Source organism: Arachis stenosperma, chromosome 4 (assembly GCF_014773155.1).
Source record: "Arachis stenosperma cultivar V10309 chromosome 4, arast.V10309.gnm1.PFL2, whole genome shotgun sequence".
NCBI lineage: Eukaryota > Viridiplantae > Streptophyta > Magnoliopsida > Fabales > Fabaceae > Arachis > Arachis stenosperma.
The window spans coordinates 133880141-133898336 of record NC_080380.1 but is presented as its reverse complement, the minus strand read 5'-3'; the positions used below and the strand labels follow the sequence as shown (position 1 = coordinate 133898336).

The window sequence follows — 18196 nt, the reverse complement described above, 5'->3', positions numbered from 1 at the left end:
TAATTTTTTTAAGGTTTAATTGTTTTATATACTTTAATCAAAATTTTAATTAGATAGTTATAATTTAAAGTTTCTAATTAAAATTTTATATTAAATAAAAATTTTTAATTAAGTCATTACTAACTGTTTTTTTGTTAGCAAATATGAAATATTATTGAAATATTTGTTTTTGTAGTTAATGTGAGATTAATTATAAAATATTCTTGAACTATAGTATTTTTTTAAAAGGCAACACTTAGTCGGTATCTAATTAAATTAAAATATAAAAATTCAGTTCCAAATTTTTGAACGGTAAACATTTATTAAAATTTTGGTATAAATTTTTAACTTTTTAATTCGAAAACAGATAAATTACTGATTAATTGAGAATATAAAAATATTTTTGATATTTTAAAATATGAGATATTTAAATTTTCTCATCCAAAAAATATAAAAACAAATCAATCTTTAAAAAATTTAAATGTTTCTCATTTTAAAAAATTAAAAATATTTTTATTTTTTAATGAGTCAAGAATTTATTTGTTTTTAAAATAAAAATTAAAGGATCTATTTATTATTTACTCTAAAAATCAACATAATAAAAAAACCAAATTTTACGGAAAAATGAAGAATAAATTAGTTCTTTATATTTCAAATAAAACCAATTTAGAATACGTGCGTGCTTGGTAGAAATGTGGTTGACTTGGATGTGTCAATTTCCACATGGTTTAAGCACGTTAGATAGAGTTGAGGGTTCAGAAAATTCAAAACAAGATGAATTTTATTAGGATGTTTCCACGAAACGGGACCCTACGTGGTCCCCTGCCATTTTCTCAATTACAACTTTACAACTTTAGTATTTTTATTATTATTTAATCAATATAAATATTAAATTATTTTTAATAAATAAATTTTATTAATTGATGTATATAAATTTTAAAAAATATAAGTATAAATTATATTGATTTAAATGTATAAATTTTGATAAATATAAATATAAATTATATATTTTTATATGTAAAATTTTTATAAATATAAATTATTACTAATTATGTACTGATTAAAAAAATAATATTTACTGAGTATATATTATTTTTTTTATTTATTTTATAATAACTGATCTCTTCTTACCCTTTAAATAAATTAAATCGTCAATAAATTAAACCAATAGAAAAATATATTTATTGTAGGAAGGGGTAAGTAAGCTCTAAAATCTTAAAATTACTTGTTAAAAATTACAAGTATAGTTGTCAGAACCGAACCGGTGATCGAACCGGTGAGGTTATTAGGTCATTGGGTCATTGGTTTAACTGGTGGGTCACTGGTCGAACCGGTTAATTTGGTATAATTAAATAATTATATAAAATTTAATTATTTGACTAGTTTAACTAAATATCATCTAACAATTTCAACTATCAACCTTATATGAAGACAAAAAATAAAATAATATATTCAAAAAATAATATTAATAGATATCATATAATTATTATAAAAAAATAAATTGTGATTAATTAAATTTTTTGTTTATCTTTTTAATTTGTATATATTTAATAAAATTTATAGTTAAATAAAATGTAATTGATTTAAAAATGAGTGACTTTGAAATTAAAATAAATTTAATATAAGTGAAAAAAATATGCTATATGTATTATAATTAGTATATTAATTGATGAGAAACATTAAAACTTGGTGGTAGAAGCATGCTTGCTTTATGCTGGAGGAAGGGGTTCGAACCCGCTGGAGGGTTTAGAGCATGGTGGAGTTGCAGATCGTTGGTCCATTGTAGATATTCCTCTTCAAAGTTGACCAAGCAGCCCTGACCGGTCCGATTTTTGCCGAATTTGACCGGTTTTTACCGGTTCACACCGAATTTGACCGGTTCGTACCGGTTCTCTACCTTACACGGTCCAAATATTGGACCGGACCGACATAGGATCTGATTTACCGGTTTTTCGGTCGAACTAGCTGATCCGGTCCGATTCTAACAACTATGATTACAAGTGTCTTAATCAAATTAGATTGGTTTAGTAATTAATTCATTAGTCTACTTAAGTAAGTGTTGCGAGTTCGAATCACGCTATATGCATGTAGTAATTTGTTGCCCAACAAAAAGATAATGTGAAAACCAAGAAAAAAAATTACAAGTGTCTTTGTTTTTTAAAGTAATTTCATGAACAAAACTTTTTAAGCATATCTTACATAACATCAATAATAATAAACATAAATAAAAATTATCGTGAATTAAAATTCTATTTAAAAGTTTATTTCTGTCCAAAGAATTGTTAAAAAATTAAATTAGTATCTCCAACACTTATTTTTTAAACAGATGAATAAATTAACTACTCAATTGATATGTTAGTTACACCTTTGTTTCAGTTAACGCAACATTGTTGCATAACTAGAAGCGCTTTTTATTTTTATTTTTTTTAATGAGAAATGAGAAATAATTATTAGTACGTACAAAATTTCGTCTCGTTACTTTGCATGTGAATATTTTGCGATTAGTTAATCGATCGGTTAACATTCGGTCTTGTCTGCTTATCCCTGTTGTTTTCCGCCAACCACCCAAATTTATTGGCCCAAATTCAGTTAGTGGATTTTGTGTTGGAAGGTGAAGGTCATCGCTAGCTTCTTATAGTTTTTATTTTATTTTGGTGTGGAAAATATTAGATAGAGTCACTAATATAACCATGACCACGAATGTGATGTTGATGGTGTCTACGATGAAATTACCAACGTACCTCACCTCACCATATGTATCATGTGTCCATGAATTTCCTTAGCTTAATTAATTAATATACGCACTCATATATATCATGATGCCGTCATCCCAATTACATAAGCTGCTAAACGAAGAAGAGATAGATCATTATACATTGGGGATTCATTAGCATTTCAGATTTCAGTATCATATATAATACTTTTCACATAAAAAGAATAAACATTTTTTATTGGAAAAAAGAGCTCAGATGCACTTGATTTCACCCAGTAGTAGATGAAGCGTGATTGACCAACAACCACAAACGTGCAGCGTTATCATCACTGCTCTTGTAAATGCACCAGCCGGGAATCGAACCCGGGTCTGTACCGTGGCAGGGTACTATTATACCACTAGACCACTGGTGCTACATGTTTCTTCTATTTACATATATATTTGATGGCTAACTTTAATAAAAATGAAAAAGGATAATTTTAGTTAAAACGGCTTCATTTCATTTGTCAATCATTTCAGATAGAGGAAGTATATATTTGAAGAGAATCCAACTCTTTATTACTTAGAAGTGTTTGTTATCCATTTGAATGTTTAGTATAGAAGTTATATTATACCTTTCTTCTTTTGTGCCTCTATATCCATGAACGGATCGGATGAAAAAGGTTACAAATATAATTATGTAATTAAATAAATATTAAATTATATAAAAATAAGAAAAAGTAAAAAAAAAATCAAAACTCTGATTCTAATCATTTTTAGAAGAGAATATGTGACTAATATAATGCCAGCTAGCATAATCTTTAAATTTGAAAAGAAATATTATGTAAAATTTTATAAGAAATTAAAATAAAAAATGTAATTAGATAGAAAATCACTAGTTAAGCCTTGTTCTTTGTCACTCCAATCCTCAATAGTGCAATATAAGCCACAATTCTATAACCTATAAGCATTATAACTAGAGCCAATGCAGCCATGGCTTGCTCTTTCATATCAAGCACCATTTGTGTTCTTATCATAGGAAATTCTGCAACTGAACACTCACCATTATTGTTAGAGCATGGGTATGTCTCACTAGATTTATACTGAGATCCTATCAATAGCAGGTATGTGTAGTAACTTGGGGAAATATACTTCAACCATGCTATAAATTTTGGTAAATGTTGAACAAAGTATCCAGCTGATAGCATGAAAATTAGCATGATTATTGCAGCCAATGTGGTCACAGATTTCATATCCATCACAATGGCGCCGATGGCAAGGCCGACCCCTTGTGCGACTAACACGTGGAGTAAGACGGTAGATAGCGTGCACAAGAAGTTAACTGCATTCACTTTCAGACCTGTCATCCAATAGGTTATGATGAGGTATGCAGTTGGAAGGACAAGCTCAATTGGAAGATCCGCCACCGACTTTGCCATTAAGTATGAGGAGAGTCTGTACATACCAGAGGATCTTTCTTTCTCCAACATTGGTCTTTCTTGGGGAAAGGTGAATATTGCTCGGTAGAGAGGGAAGGCGAACCAGAAGTTAATCATGTTGTATAAAAGTCCAAGCTGCAAGTTTATTTAGAAGAGTTGAATTACATTTCTAAAATTTTCCAATTGCAAGCCTAATTAAGCAACACATCATCTTGTCAATTTGGAGTGCTAATCAAATTATCATTACTACAAAGTGGAGTGTAACTTGAAATTTTAAAACACTGATGAAATTATTAGTATTATTACCTGATCCTGCAAGTGAGAAATATCAGACTTGTACCAAACTAGCCCTGTAATAATGGCAGCTGCAATAACTTCAAAAATTAGAATGCAAGAGAATGATTCATGTCTTCTCTCTTTGACATCTCTTCTTAGCAGCAGAAAGAATTGCTGCCACCAGCTGGTAGGCCAAGTCCCAAAGCTTTTTTCATCTTCAAATCTATCTTCATTTTTATCAAAGTCACACTTTTCATGAAACATTGGTTCTATTGTGTCACTAAAGTGTTCCTTGTAGGAAGAAATCAGTTTCTTCTTGTTTAAGGTATGGTCCTCATTCGGTTGACCGGTGTATATACCTGCAAATATTTGCTCCTCTTATAATGAAAGTCTCAAGCTTATCAATGGGTTAACAAAAGATAAAAAGTGAAATCCAGAAAGTTCTTTTTAACCCCAAAATATATTTGTTGACTATGATGATCATAATTTGTGGCAAAACATACTAGTCAAGTTTAAAAATTAAAATGCTGTTTATAGAAATAATCAAAATTAACAAAAGATCATGTAGCATACCGTTTGCAAGATCAAGTAGGAAGTCAGAAGGATTCATGTCCATAGAAGGAGCATAGTCAATGCTTGAGAAGTATTTAACAGCTTCTGAACCCATTCCAAAATACATAAGGTTCCCTTCTGATAAGAGTAAGACCTTGTGAAACAAGTAGTATATCCTACTAGAAGGTTGGTGTATTGTCATCACAATAGTTTTCTCTCCATCACTTGCTAGCTCAGACAAAGTTGATACAATTTTTTGTGCCGTCGTCGAATCTAATCCAGAGGTTGGTTCATCCAAAAGCAACAAGCTTGGATTTATTAACATTTCTTGCCCAATACTAACCCTTTTCCTCTCTCCCCCAGAAACACCTCTCAAACATGGCCCTCCAATCATGCTATCTTTGCATTCGGTTAAGCCTAGTTGATCTATCACATTTTTTGCTTGCATTATTTTTTCTTCTTTGGTGAACCTACTACTTGGCAATCTAAGACGCGCGGTGAAGATTAGAGTCTCGGTGACAGTTAGATGAGGATACAGAACATCATCTTGAGTAACAAAGCCGGTAAGACGCTTCATTGCATTCGAGAAAGTTTTGCCATTGTAAGTTATGTTTCCGGAGAGTTTTCCTCCAAGTCTGCCTCCTAATGCTGTTAGGAGAGTTGTTTTGCCGCTCCCGGATGGGCCTAACATGGCTAGAATTTCACCTGGTTGAACAATGCCTGAAACACCTTTCAGTATTGTTTTTCCTTCCACCTTTGTGTTCTTGAATCTCTCTTTCTCTGGCTTAGTTTTATAAACAACATCATAGAACTACAATACCAATAAAACAAAATTCAGCATCACTCCATTTAATCCTACCATAGTTTCCATCACTACTCTCTCTTGTTTCTTGTCCTTTGATGAGTATAGATATGCATAATTCACACAATCAGGAAATTAAGCAGATATAATGCATATTCCTTAACCATCTTGTAAAGTGTAACTCTTTGATTTGTATAGTTTACAAGTTGTTAGGCTACTACATAAATCATCAAAATTAAACACACCAAAAAGAGAAAAGAATATATAAAAGAAAGCATACAGTATTCACTTATTTTAATAACATTCACTTATTTTGTTCCATTTTATCAGAATATTCTACATAAATAACAGAAGCAGAAAAAATTTTATATACTACAACATTCACTTATTTTACATAATTAAAAATTGCTGAACAACCAAAGGAAAAGAGAAAAACTGCAAACTAAAAGATTTCATCATTTCACCATAAAAAGGAGATGGTGATGATGATATTTGGTAGGAATTTGTGGAGACATAGAACATGCATGAAAGAGAAAACTGATGATTTTCCAGAAGAGAAACAGAGAAAAATAAAAGCAGGGTGGAAAGAAAGTTGGTTTCAGGGATTAAAAAAAAAAGATTAATTAATAAAATATTATGTTTAATTTGACTTAATCACAATACCTTGAGAAGTACAGGGAGATTTGCATGGTGAGTAGCTTCAGTCTCTATATCTAACTGGAGATGCATGCTCTTAGCAACCCTCAGAGTCATTGACTTAACATTGAATTTCCCCACATATAAGAATCATGCACTGTGATTTAAAAAAAAAGAACCAAGAGATAAAATGAAGAATGGGTTTTGTGTGTATTAATTAGCTGTGTCTGGAATGATACAATGTACCTATTTGTGCTAAATAAATTATAAAGTAATTAAAGTAATAAATTATAAACGGACCCAGATGCCATAACAAGCAAATTACCTGTAATACTAATACTAGCCAAAAACAGCACATATTTATTTTATTTAATATTTATTAATTATTATTTAAATTAATAAATATTAAATAAAATAAATTTAAATTTTTTTATCTTTTTAGTATTATTAATTTTTAAATCATAGTTAATATATATTTTAAAATTATTTAAATATTTTATTTTTATTTATTAATATTTGAATAAGTAATAATTAATAATATTATAATTTAGCGTAGTAATGTACTCTAAAATAATAAAAAATATTTTATAAACTAAGTTAAATTAGTTTAGTGATTAGTTTGTTAGTTTATTTAAATAAATGTCGGATGAATTTTATTTTATATATGTAGCAATTTATTAGCCAACAGCAAAACCTTAAATAGAATTTAGATTCACAACAGATTAATTTTAACTTATCGAATTGTATATAGTATTAAATTCATGTTATTTTACATATGCTTTCAATAAATTGATCAACTGCTCAAATTATTACACTTTTAACAATATTTTAATATATATGGGTGACAGATTTTTTGTGACTATAACATGGTAAATGGTCCCATTATGCTATCATTTTCATGCATTACACTACTTTAATTCTCATTTCAAAATTAATTACTGATTTTAAAATTTTATTATTTTTCCTTAGTAAAGCGTGAAAATATAAAAAGAAGAATGAACATAGTTAATAAACTATGTTAATAAAAAATATAAACTTTTAAAAAAAAAATAATAATAAAAAAACTTTTAAATATTTATACTTTAAACAGATTAATCTCTAAAAGAATATTAGTCAAATTTTTTAAAATAATAGATGTAGATACATTATTTTTAATTAATTTCTATAATTAAAATATAAAATCTTAATTTAAACTAATTTATTCATATTTATTATTGTATAAAATTTTATTAATATTTTTTTTAAAAAATTAATCTATCTAAAATATAAATTTTTAGAAATTTATTTATTATTTTATTCTAATATTAATTTGACTTACATAGTGCTCTTATGCATGGGTTAAAAAACATAGTTAATTCAATACTACTCAAGAGCCACATCGTTCTCTTATAAAATAAGGTGGAAATTTTTCTGTAGTCGATTTCACATGAAGTTATTTTTGGATGATTGACACGTGTTACTATATGTGTTACTATATTGTTTAAAAAAAAGATCTATTTTATACAAATAATTTTTTAAAAAAAAATCAGTTCGAATAAATCAAATAACTATCTTTAAAATAATTTCAATTCTTTCTGCCTGTTATTCCTAAATTCCTAACAGATGAATTTGTTACGTTTTTCTTCTTCATTCTTATTGACCAATTTTTTTTTTAAATTTATCTTAAACTTTTATTTATTTAATTTTCGTCAAATATATGTGGTGGAAACTCAGGTACAGTCGACTTCACATGAAGTTGATAACTGGGAGTTGTGAAATGATTTGACTGATTTGACTAAATTTTTATCTAACAACTCTCAGTTATTAACTTCACATGAAGTTAACTGCACTTGAGTTTTCACCAATATATGTATACAACTTGTTTGAAAGAGTAAAACTTAGTATTGTGAAAAAGAGACAAAGTTCACGTTTTTTTTTATAGGAATGACATAAATGGTATCATCTGTCTTTTTCTTTTCTCGGTTTCTATGTCTTGATGAACTTTTTGTTTCCCATGACTTACATTTTCAGTTGCTAAATTTTTTTTCTAACACAAAATTCAAATGAAGCTGTAAACAGAATTTTAAATTAAACTGTAAAAATATGTTCAATTACAAATTTATCGTTAAATTAAATTTCATGGTAATTGTTCATACCCTGACCCAATAATAAAGGTCCAGGTCCAAACGAAAGGCCTAGTCCAGAGGATTGAGCCTTGCTGAGCACCGACCTTCGTACTAAGAAGTCGGTCTTGACTACGATTTGCTCTAAAGAAGTCGGGACGGAGAATAGTTGGCAGATTAACATCAATTCAAATGAGTAACTGTCCTTAAAATCTCTCTAACCACTTCCGGGAGCCATATCTTAACCTCCCTGAGATAAAGGGACGGTTATCACCCTAAAAGGGTGGCACTACTGCAGCGGTTTAGATCACCACTATAAATACACTGACACTCTTCAGGTATCTCTAGGCCCAATACATTCTAAACCTGCTCACACCCTTGCTAACTTAGGCATCGGAGTGTCTTTGCAGGTACCACCCCCCATTCACTCACGTACACAAGTCGGAAGGAGGTTCCAGCGTGCAAACCTGCTCGGAAGCTACCATCCGCAGACGATTGGGCCAGCCAAATACAGTCCAGTCCATTAATCTCCGGTTACCCACCGTAACATTGGCGCCGTTGCCGGGGACCCGAGAGATCAGCCACCGATGGCGGACAGATCCCACGAAGAAGGTCATGTGGAGACAGATTCTGAGCAAGAGAATCTAGACACAGGCAATAACGATGTGGACTTCACCCTCCACCAGGAAATTGATAATCAACACAGGGAAGGTACCTCTGGAGTAAAAAACCCGAAGGTAAACTCCTCAGAAGGGCGCAAATCAGAAAAAGAGGGACCATCCCATGTAACTGAACTCATGGGATTAGTCCACAGTCGCCTGGAACAGTTAGAACAAGAACGGGAGCGACAAAAGGAAACCGAAAAGAGCCTAAAAGAGGAGATGGAACGACGAAAAGAGTTAGAAAGAAAACTCTTAAAGTTAGAATCCTCCCTCAAAGGTCGCAACTCCCGTTTCGAAAAGGAAGAGCCGCCCTTAGGTGGGGAGGATCCTTTCAACGAAGACATAATGAGGGCAAAAGTTCCGAGGAACTTCAAAAGCCCTGATATGGACCTCTATGACGGAACCACGGATCCAAAGCATCACCTGAGCAACTTCAAAAGTCGGATGTACCTAGCTGATGCTTCCAACGCTACGCGATGCAAAGCCTTCCCGACCACTCTATCGAAAGCAGCAATGAAGTGGTTCGATAGCCTCCCCCCGAGGTCGGTTACCAACTTTGAAGACCCCTCAAGGAAGTTTTTGATGAGGTTCTCTATCCAGAAAGACAAAGTGAAACATGCACCGAGCCTCCTGGGAATAAAATAGGAGGTCGGAGAATCTTTACGAGCCTATATGGAAAGGTTCAACAAAGCATGTTTGGAGATTCAAGACCTGCCCACCGAGGCAGTAATAATGGGGTTAGTCAATGGGCTTAGAGAAGGTCCCTTCTCGCAGTCCATATCCAAAAGACACCCCATCTCCTTGAGTGATGTGCAGGAAAGAGCTAAAAAGTACATCAACATGGAGGAAAATGCTAAGCTGAGAGACCTAAGTTGGCGACCTGGGCACCCTCCCTCAATAAAAGAGAGGGAGAGGGAGACCAAGAAGAAGGAAGAACTCGGTCTCGACAGACCAAGGAAGTACCACTCTTATACTCCTCTAAAAGTTTCAATAGTGGATGTGTATAGAGAAATTTGCAACACTGAAAGGCTGCCACCCCCTAGACCCATCAAAAATAAAAAGGGGGGAAGCCGCAGCGACTACTGTGAGTACCATAAAATATATGGTCACTCCACGAACGATTGTTACGACCTTAAAAATGTGATAGAAAAGTTGGCTAGAGAAGGTCGGCTTGACAGATATCTCATAGAAAGGTCGGACAGTCATGGGAAGAGGAAACGAGATGATATCGACAGAAGAGACCCACCGCCGCAGACTTCAGAGAGACATATCCATATGATCTCAGGAGGGTTCGCGGGAGGGGGACTCACCAAATCCTCTCGTAAAAGACACCTTAAAAGAGTCTACCAGGTCGGAGGAGAGTCATCCGACCTCCCTACCATTTCATTCACAAAAGAAGATGGGCAAGGAATAATCCCTGGACACGATGATCCAGTAGTAATAACTATGATCCTAGCAAATGCCCATCTCCACAGAACCCTAGTAGACCAAGGAAGCTCGGCGGACATCCTTTTCAAGCCCGCTTTTGACAAACTAGGGCTGGATGAGAAAGAATTAAGAGCCTACCCCGACATCCTATACGGATTAGGGGACACGCCAATAAAACCACTGGGATTTTTGCCCCTCCACACCACTTTTGGAAAAGGGGAAAAATTAAAGACTCTGAGTATAGACTTCATAGTCATCGATGTGGGGTCAGCATATAACGCTTTAATCGACAGAGCTACCCTCAATCGACTCGGAGCCGTGGTATCCACTCCCCACCTTTGCATGAAATTCCCGACCTCGTCAGGGATAGCAACGGTAAGAGGGGATCAAAAGTTGGCAAGAAAATGCTACAATGAAAGCCTAAATCTGAGAGAAAAAGGCAGAGAAGTTCACACAATAGAGCTCGGCGGTGCAAGGGCCAGAGAAGAGCTGCGACCACAACCAGGAGGAAAAACCGAGGAGATACAGGTCGGCGAAGAGGAAGGAAAAAATACTCATATAGGAGCCAACCTAGGGGAAACCCTAAAACAAGAATTGACTAAGCTTCTAAGAGATAACTCCGACCTCTTCGCCTGGAAGGCCTCTGACATGTCTGGAATAGATCCCGAGCTCATGTCCCACAAGCTCTCGGTTTATCCAGGATCCCGACCTGTACAACAAAGAAGGCGCAAGCTCGGCCCAGAACGAGCCCTAATAGTAGAAGAACAAGTGCAGGCGCTCCTGGAAGCTGGCTTCATCAGAGAAGTCAAGTACCCAACATGGCTAGCCAATGTAGTGCTAGTCAAAAAACAGAATGGCAAATGGAGAATGTGTGTCGACTATACCGACTTAAATAAGGCATGTCCCAAGGACCCTTACCCACTACCAAGTATTGATACCCTAGTGGACTCCAGCTTGGGGTATCAATACTTATCATTTATGGACGCTTACTTGGGATACAATCAAATCCCAATGCATGAGCCAGACCAGGAGAAAACATCATTCATCACACCCAGAGCTAATTTCTGCTACGTGGTCATGCCATTCGGATTGAAGAATGCAGGAGCCACATATCAAAGGTTGATGAATAAAGTGTTTTCCCCTCACCTGGGGAGTCTAATGGAAGTATACGTCGACGACATGCTGGTAAAGACCAAAAAAGAAGTCGACCTCTTGTCAGACCTCTCACAAGTCTTTGACACCATAAGGCTGCACGGGATGAGACTGAATCCCGCAAAGTACGCCTTCGCGGTGGAGGCAGGGAAATTTCTAGGATTTATGCTAACACAAAGAGGGATTGAAGCCAATCCCGATAAGTGTAGAGCCATCCTAGAAATGAAGAGCCCGACTTGTTTGAGGGAGGTCCAGCAGCTGAATGGCCGACTTGCAGCCCTCTCCAGATTTTTGGCAGGATCGGCACTAAAATCCCTTCCACTGTTCTCCTTATTAAGAAAGGGATGCCAGTTCGAATGGACTCCTGAATGCGAGGAGGCGTTCCAGGAGTTCAAAAAGTTTTTAAGCCAACCTCCTATTCTGACCTGACCAGTATCTGGGAAAGACCTCGTCCTGTACTTATCCGTAGCAGATAAGGCTTTCTCATCAGCCCTGATAAGAGAAGATGAGGTCGGACAACATCCAGTTTATTTCATCAGTAAAGTTCTACAAGGCCCTGAGCTAAGATACCACAAACTAGAAAAGTTTGCCTACTCCCTAGTAACAGCCTCACGAAGGCTACGACCTTACTTTCAGGCTCACACAATAAGAGTCCGTACGAACCAACCCATGAAGCAAATCCTCCAAAAGACGGACGTTGCAGGGAGAATGGTTCAATGGGCAATAGAGCTCTCCGAGTTCGACTTAAGATATGAAACTCGGACGGCGATCAAAGCCCAATGCCTCGCCGACTTCGTTGCAGAATACGCAGGGGATCAGGAGGAAAAACCAACTACATGGGAACTTTATGTAGACGGGTCCTCCAACAAAACAGGAAGCGGCGCAGGTATAATATTGGTAGATGAAAGAGGAACCCAGATAGAGGTTTCCCTAAAATTTGAATTTTCAGCTTCAAATAATCAGGCAGAGTATGAAGCCTTGATTGCTGGATTAAAGCTGGCAGAAGAAGTCGGTGCTACAAAGGTGATGATATACAGCGACTCACAAGTGGTGACCTCCCAGATAAGCGGAGAGTATCAGGAAAAGGACCCAAATATGAAGAGGTACTTGGAGAAAACTCTGGAGCACCTTGGGCGCTTTGCAGAAACTGAGGTTAAACACATAACTCGGGATCTAAACAGCAGAGTGGACGCCCTATCCAAGTTAGCAAGCACCAAATCGGGAGGGAACAACAGAAGCCTGATCCAAGAAACCCTCCAGGAACCCTCGGTAGTAAAAATAGAAGAAAAACAAGAAGTACTTGAGGTAGTCGGTTTAAACCTCAGATGGATGAACCCCTTGGTCGAATACATGAAATTCGACATCCTCCCTAAAGAGGAGAAAGAGGCTAAAAAGATCCGAAGGGAAGCACAACACTACACCTTGGTGAGAAATATTCTCTACAGAAGGGGGATATCAACACCACTATTAAAGTGTGTACCGACCTCAAGAACCGCCGAGGTATTAGAGGAAGTACATAGTGGGATCTGCGGAAACCATCTCGGAGCAAGGTCGCTAGCCAGGAAAGTAATCCGAGCTGGATTCTACTGGCCGACCTTGCAGAAAAATGCCACAGAATTTGTGAAAAAGTGTCAACCATGTCAGATGCATGCAAATTTCCACGTGGCTCCACCAGAAGAGCTCATCAGTATCACTTCTCCATGGCCCTTTGCAAAATGGGGAATGGATTTGTTAGGTCCTTTTCCCCAAGCGCCAGGACAAGTCAAATACCTGATCGTGGGAATAGATTACTTCACAAAGTGGATAGAAGCAGAACCATTGGCCACCATCACCGCTCAAAGAAGTCGGAGGTTCCTCTACAAAAATATCATCACAAGATATGGGATACCTTATTCTATTACTACAGATAATGGAACCCAATTCACCGATTTTACCTTCAGAAGCTTAGTAGCCAGTATGAGAATCAAACACCAGTTCACCTCGGTGGAGCACCCGCAAGCCAATGGGCAAGCCGAGGCAGCCAACAAAGTCATACTGGCAGGGCTAAAGAAAAGATTACAAGAAGCAAAAGGAGCTTGGGCTGAAGAGCTCCCCCAAGTGCTATGGGCTTACAGGACAACGCCCCAATCCGCCACTGGAGAAACGCCCTTCCGACTTGTCTATAGCGTAGAAGCAATGAAACCAATAGAAATCAATGAACAAAGCCCAAGGGTAATTCTCCATGACGAGATCGGAAACATACAGGGGCACAAAGAGGAGCTCGACTTGCTCCCCGAAGTCCGAGAAGATGCCCAGATAAGAGAAGCAGCATTGAAGCAAAGGATGACTACAAGGTACAACAAAAAAGTCATTCGAAGAACATTTGCCCCGAATGACTTGGTCTTAATCAGAAACGACATTGGAGTCAACAAATCAGGGGAAGGAAAACTTGCTGCTAATTGGAAGGGACCATACAAAGTCAATGAAGTTTTAGGAAAAGGTTATTATAAAGTAACCGACCTGAACGGCACCGAGTTACCGAGATCGTGGCATGCTTGTAATATGAAAAGGTACTACAGTTAAAAGCGAACTCTACTCCCTGATGTACTCTTTTCCCAGCTTCATGATTTTTTTCCCAAAAGTAAAAGGGTTTTTTCTGAAGAAGGGTTTTTAACGAGGCATCATAGTAGAGGCTAAGGGAAAATAGGCTATTAAAAACCCTTAGTAGCAAGAAGGTACCTCCCCAATCAATAAAAGATCTTTTTTCATTCACAATATCTCTTAAAAACTCCTTTCTATTTTCTAAGTCTTTCTACGAAACGCGCCAACTTAAGCTCGACAAAACGTGAAAATCCCATGAACCGATCTAGATGGTCGTCAGGATAAAACGACGAGGTACAAGTCGGTGTAAAGAGGTTATATGAGTTGATCGTAAAAAACTCGGGAACAATCCGACTCATAAGTCGAAATGAAAATCCGAGTAGAAAAGCTCGGAAACACTTTGACCCGTGAATCGGAGTGAAGAACCGAGTAGAAGAAAAACGCATCGCAAAAATAACCTAAGTCACAAGAACTCACTAAAGCAAAGTTGAGTATAAGGAATAATAAAAAAGAGATTGAAAAACCTAGGAAAAAAGTTTAAAGGCTGTCCCAAAGTCCTTAAACAAAAGGCTCAGAAAAACAGACAAGCCAAAGGGAAAGGTTTTCAGAAAAAGATCAAGGGGACTTCGAAAGATCAAAATCAGAAAAGCATACACGTATAAAGTAACTTAAACCCTTATCCAAAAAAGGGGGTATTTATTTTGTTAAGTTAAAACCCTTATTAAAAAAGGGTACTTATAAAATATTTTGTTTACGGCCTTAAAAGGCCAAAAGAAATTGTTCGACAAAACCGACAAACAACATATGAAGAGTTTAAAAAAGGGGGGACTCACAGGCCGAGCCCCCAAATAGCCCACAAATCATTTTTTAGGAAGAGGAGTAGACGGATCACCACCACCGGAGTCAGGAGGAGCGCCACCAGGACCACGAAGAGAGGCATCCACAGGAGATGAAGAGGAAATAGGAGGAACTACTGAAGAACTCGGAGCATCCTTTCCATGAGGAGGAGACTCGATGATCCTCTGCCCTCGAGTCTTCAACTCTGATTCAGAAATGATCACAGGGACAGGAGGATCAACTATGGCCCCGTCGATAACAACTTTGTCAGGATGTAAAGGAGAAAGATCCAAGTCGGGAGCAATAACTCTGACTTGCTCCAGGAAGATCCTCCAAGACTCCTCGGCGCCATTAGCAATAGAATCCTCCAGCTCATCGTATACCTTCCGAGAATTCAGCAGATCATTCTTCATAGACATAAGATCATTGAATAAACTTTAATAGCTGGCCTGCGCTGTTTTCCTCAAATCCATTTCCATATTGCATTGGGCTTGCAAAACCTTCCCCTTCTCCCGGAGGGCATCTCTCTCCTCCTTCAGCTTGGCGACTTCCTCCTTCAACTCCCTCTCATGCTCTTGGTATGAGCGAAGCCTTCCTTCCAGCTCTTCGACCCTCGAGGTCATCTCTAAAGAGCTGAGAGGAGCCTTCTCAAAAATATCCAAGAGTTTGCTGTAAACCCCCGCCGTCTTGAGACTCTCCTCAACCATAGTGGTAAGGTGGCTCTGAACAGATATATCATCCATGCTTATACGAGCATGGGGGTAGATGTTCTTTCGGACGAACGCAAGAGCATCCGCCTTAACCTCACCAGAAGAGCCAGACTCTAAGGTCTTGTGCTTCTTCTTCTCTGGCTCAGGGGAGGGTCGGACGACGGGGGGCGGTTGAGAGGAAGCTGAAGAAGAAATCACAATGGGCTTGGAAAGAGTCCCAACGTTCCGAGGAGGAGGAGGAGGAGAGATAACCCTGGTACCACCGATCCTGGCGCGAGACTTTGCTTTGGCCTCCTGGACTCTCTGTTAACGAGTCAGGAATCTAACAAACAAATGAAAGCTACCTAGCTGTGCTTGGATAAAGGTCGGAGACCCTTGGAGAAACTTTTTAGTGTCCAAATATGGAGCCCTCCCCCACACTTCTCGGAGGAACCCCACAATGGCGGCCTCTACTTCATCCAGGTCATCTAGACCATATTTCTCACAAGGAGAGGCCTCCAGCCAGTATAAAGGAAAGCGAGGAGAAGAATTATCATCCAGGAAAAAGGGGTGGTGACCCTCTACAGCTTCCACTTTGAAAAAATAATTTTTAAAGTCGTGGAAGGATTCGTCAAAAAGGGTGAAGATTCTCCGACCTTGTATGGCTCGGAAGGAAACCCATTGTTGTTTATTGTTTAGCCCACTGAAGGGCTTGGTCATATGGAAAAGATGGAAAAAGATTTTCAGAGAGGTCGGGAACTCCAAAGCATGGCTAATAAATTGATAAATTTTCAAAAAACCCCAAGAGTTGGGGTGAAGCTGGGTAGGGGCAACCCGACAGTGTTGCAAAACAGACATCTCAAAATCTGAAAAAGGTAGAAAAACGCCCAGACGGGTGATCATGCATTCATACATAAAGAAGAAATGAGGGGCCGTTCCGTTGGCCCTCCCATGGCAAACTCGGTCCTCTGAACTTGGGATAAGCAATTCATACTTAGGCTCATCCTCATCCGAGGTACAGAGCCGGTGGTGAGTACGAAGATGGGTAATAAACTCAACATCAACCAACGGCTCCTCCCCTAGGACAGTAACATCAACCCAATCTACGGAGGCCATTTTCTTTTCCTAAAGAAGATGAGGAAACCTACAAAAGGAAAAAGAAAAGAAAAAAAAATCAAAAACAAAGGTCTCTAGAGGGGAGAAAAAGGAACCAAGCAAAAGTCTACAAACCTACTTATCTACAAAATAAAGGCATATGAAAAATATGAAAGAGAAAAAGAAACTAACCTCTCTCTGAAGACGAAGGTTGCAGGAAGTAAAGGCTTCGAGACACAGAAATGTGGCACGAACGAATGAAGAACGAACGAAGAAAAAATTAGAAAAACCGCAGAAAGAAGATAATGAAAGAGAGGGAAAAGTATTTATAAATATTCTAGGGACATAATGGTAAAAACGGGGCAGTCATTAATAAGAGTGCACCGTTACCAAAGCCATCAATCCCTAGGTGCATCCCTAACGGACACGACGCTTGAATAGACGTAACTGTCAGAAACAAAAGGTCGCAAAAACCACGTCGGTTTAAAAACCTGCGTCCCCTCCACGAAAGTCGGCTACGGACCCGAGTAAAATACTCGGACCCAAGTCTTAAAGAGATCTTGGGCTCAAGTAGGGGCACTGTTCATACCCTGGCCCAATAATAAAGGCCCAGGTCCAAACGAAAGGCCTAGTTCAGAGGATTGAGCCTTGCTGAGCACCGACCTTCGTACTAAGAAGTCGGTCTTGACTACGATTTGCTCTAAAGAAGTCGGGACGGAGAATAGTTGGCAGATTAACATCAATTCAAATGAGTAACTGCCCCTAAAATCTCTCTAACCACTTCCGGGAGCCATATCTTAACCTCCCTAAGATAAAGGGACGGTTATCACCCTAAAAGGGTGGCACTACTGCAGCGGTGGTTATGTGATCACCACTATAAATACACTGACACTCTTCAGGTATCTCTAGGCTCACTACATTCTAAACCTGCTCACACCCTTGCTAACTTAGGCATCGGAGTGTGTTTGCAGGTACCACCCCCCATTCGCTCACGTACACAAGTCGGAAGGAGGTTCCAGCGTGCAAACCTGCTCGGAAGCTACCATCCGCAAACGATTGGGCCGGCCAAATACAGTCCAGTCCATTAGTCTCCGGTTACCCACCGTAACAGTAATCAATCAATTAACTTATATTTTACTAATAAACTATTTTCATGCAAATTATTGTTAATTTTTTAATATTATTATATAAATAATTTATTTTTTAAGATAATAAGACGATAATTTACTTGTCTAAGAATTATGATTTCACTATTATGTACGCTTTTGTGTTTTT

The 18196-nt window shown here is 37.4% G+C and overlaps 1 protein-coding gene and 2 non-coding genes across 3 annotated transcripts; all 3 read right to left on the bottom strand.

The window, feature by feature from the left end:
- Window positions 1–2940: 2940 nt before the first annotated feature.
- LOC130978485 (small nucleolar RNA snoR114) lies at window positions 2941–3027 on the bottom strand. The gene has a single exon (XR_009086124.1). It is a non-coding gene; the product is annotated as a small nucleolar RNA snoR114 (small nucleolar RNA).
- Window positions 3028–3034: 7 nt separating this feature from the next.
- TRNAG-GCC (transfer RNA glycine (anticodon GCC)) lies at window positions 3035–3105 on the bottom strand. Its single transcript has one exon. It is a non-coding gene; the product is annotated as a tRNA-Gly (tRNA).
- A 465-nt stretch (window positions 3106–3570) lies between these two features.
- LOC130975582 (ABC transporter G family member 9-like) lies at window positions 3571–6489 on the bottom strand. The gene is made up of 4 exons (XM_057900352.1): window positions 6404–6489; window positions 4960–5749; window positions 4417–4745; window positions 3571–4245 (listed from the first exon to the last, which is right to left on the bottom strand). Exons 1-4 carry the CDS (start codon window positions 6467–6469, stop codon window positions 3571–3573), a joined length of 1860 nt encoding a protein of 619 aa, XP_057756335.1. The 5' UTR covers window positions 6470–6489.
- Between the last annotated feature and the right edge of the window lie 11707 nt (window positions 6490–18196).

What these genes read in the sequence shown, in the direction of transcription:
- LOC130975582 (XM_057900352.1), bottom strand. Translation starts at nt 6,469, where the DNA reads ATGCATCTCCAGTTAGATATAGAGACTGAAGCTACTCACCATGCAAAT. An exon ending in CCTACTTGATCTTGCAAACG is followed by an intron (nt 4,746 to 4,959) that starts GTATGCTACATG and finishes AAATATTTGCAG; the next exon opens with GTATATACACCGGTCAACCG. An exon ending in TTTCTCACTTGCAGGATCAG is followed by an intron (nt 4,246 to 4,416) that starts GTAATAATACTA and finishes ATAAACTTGCAG; the next exon opens with CTTGGACTTTTATACAACAT.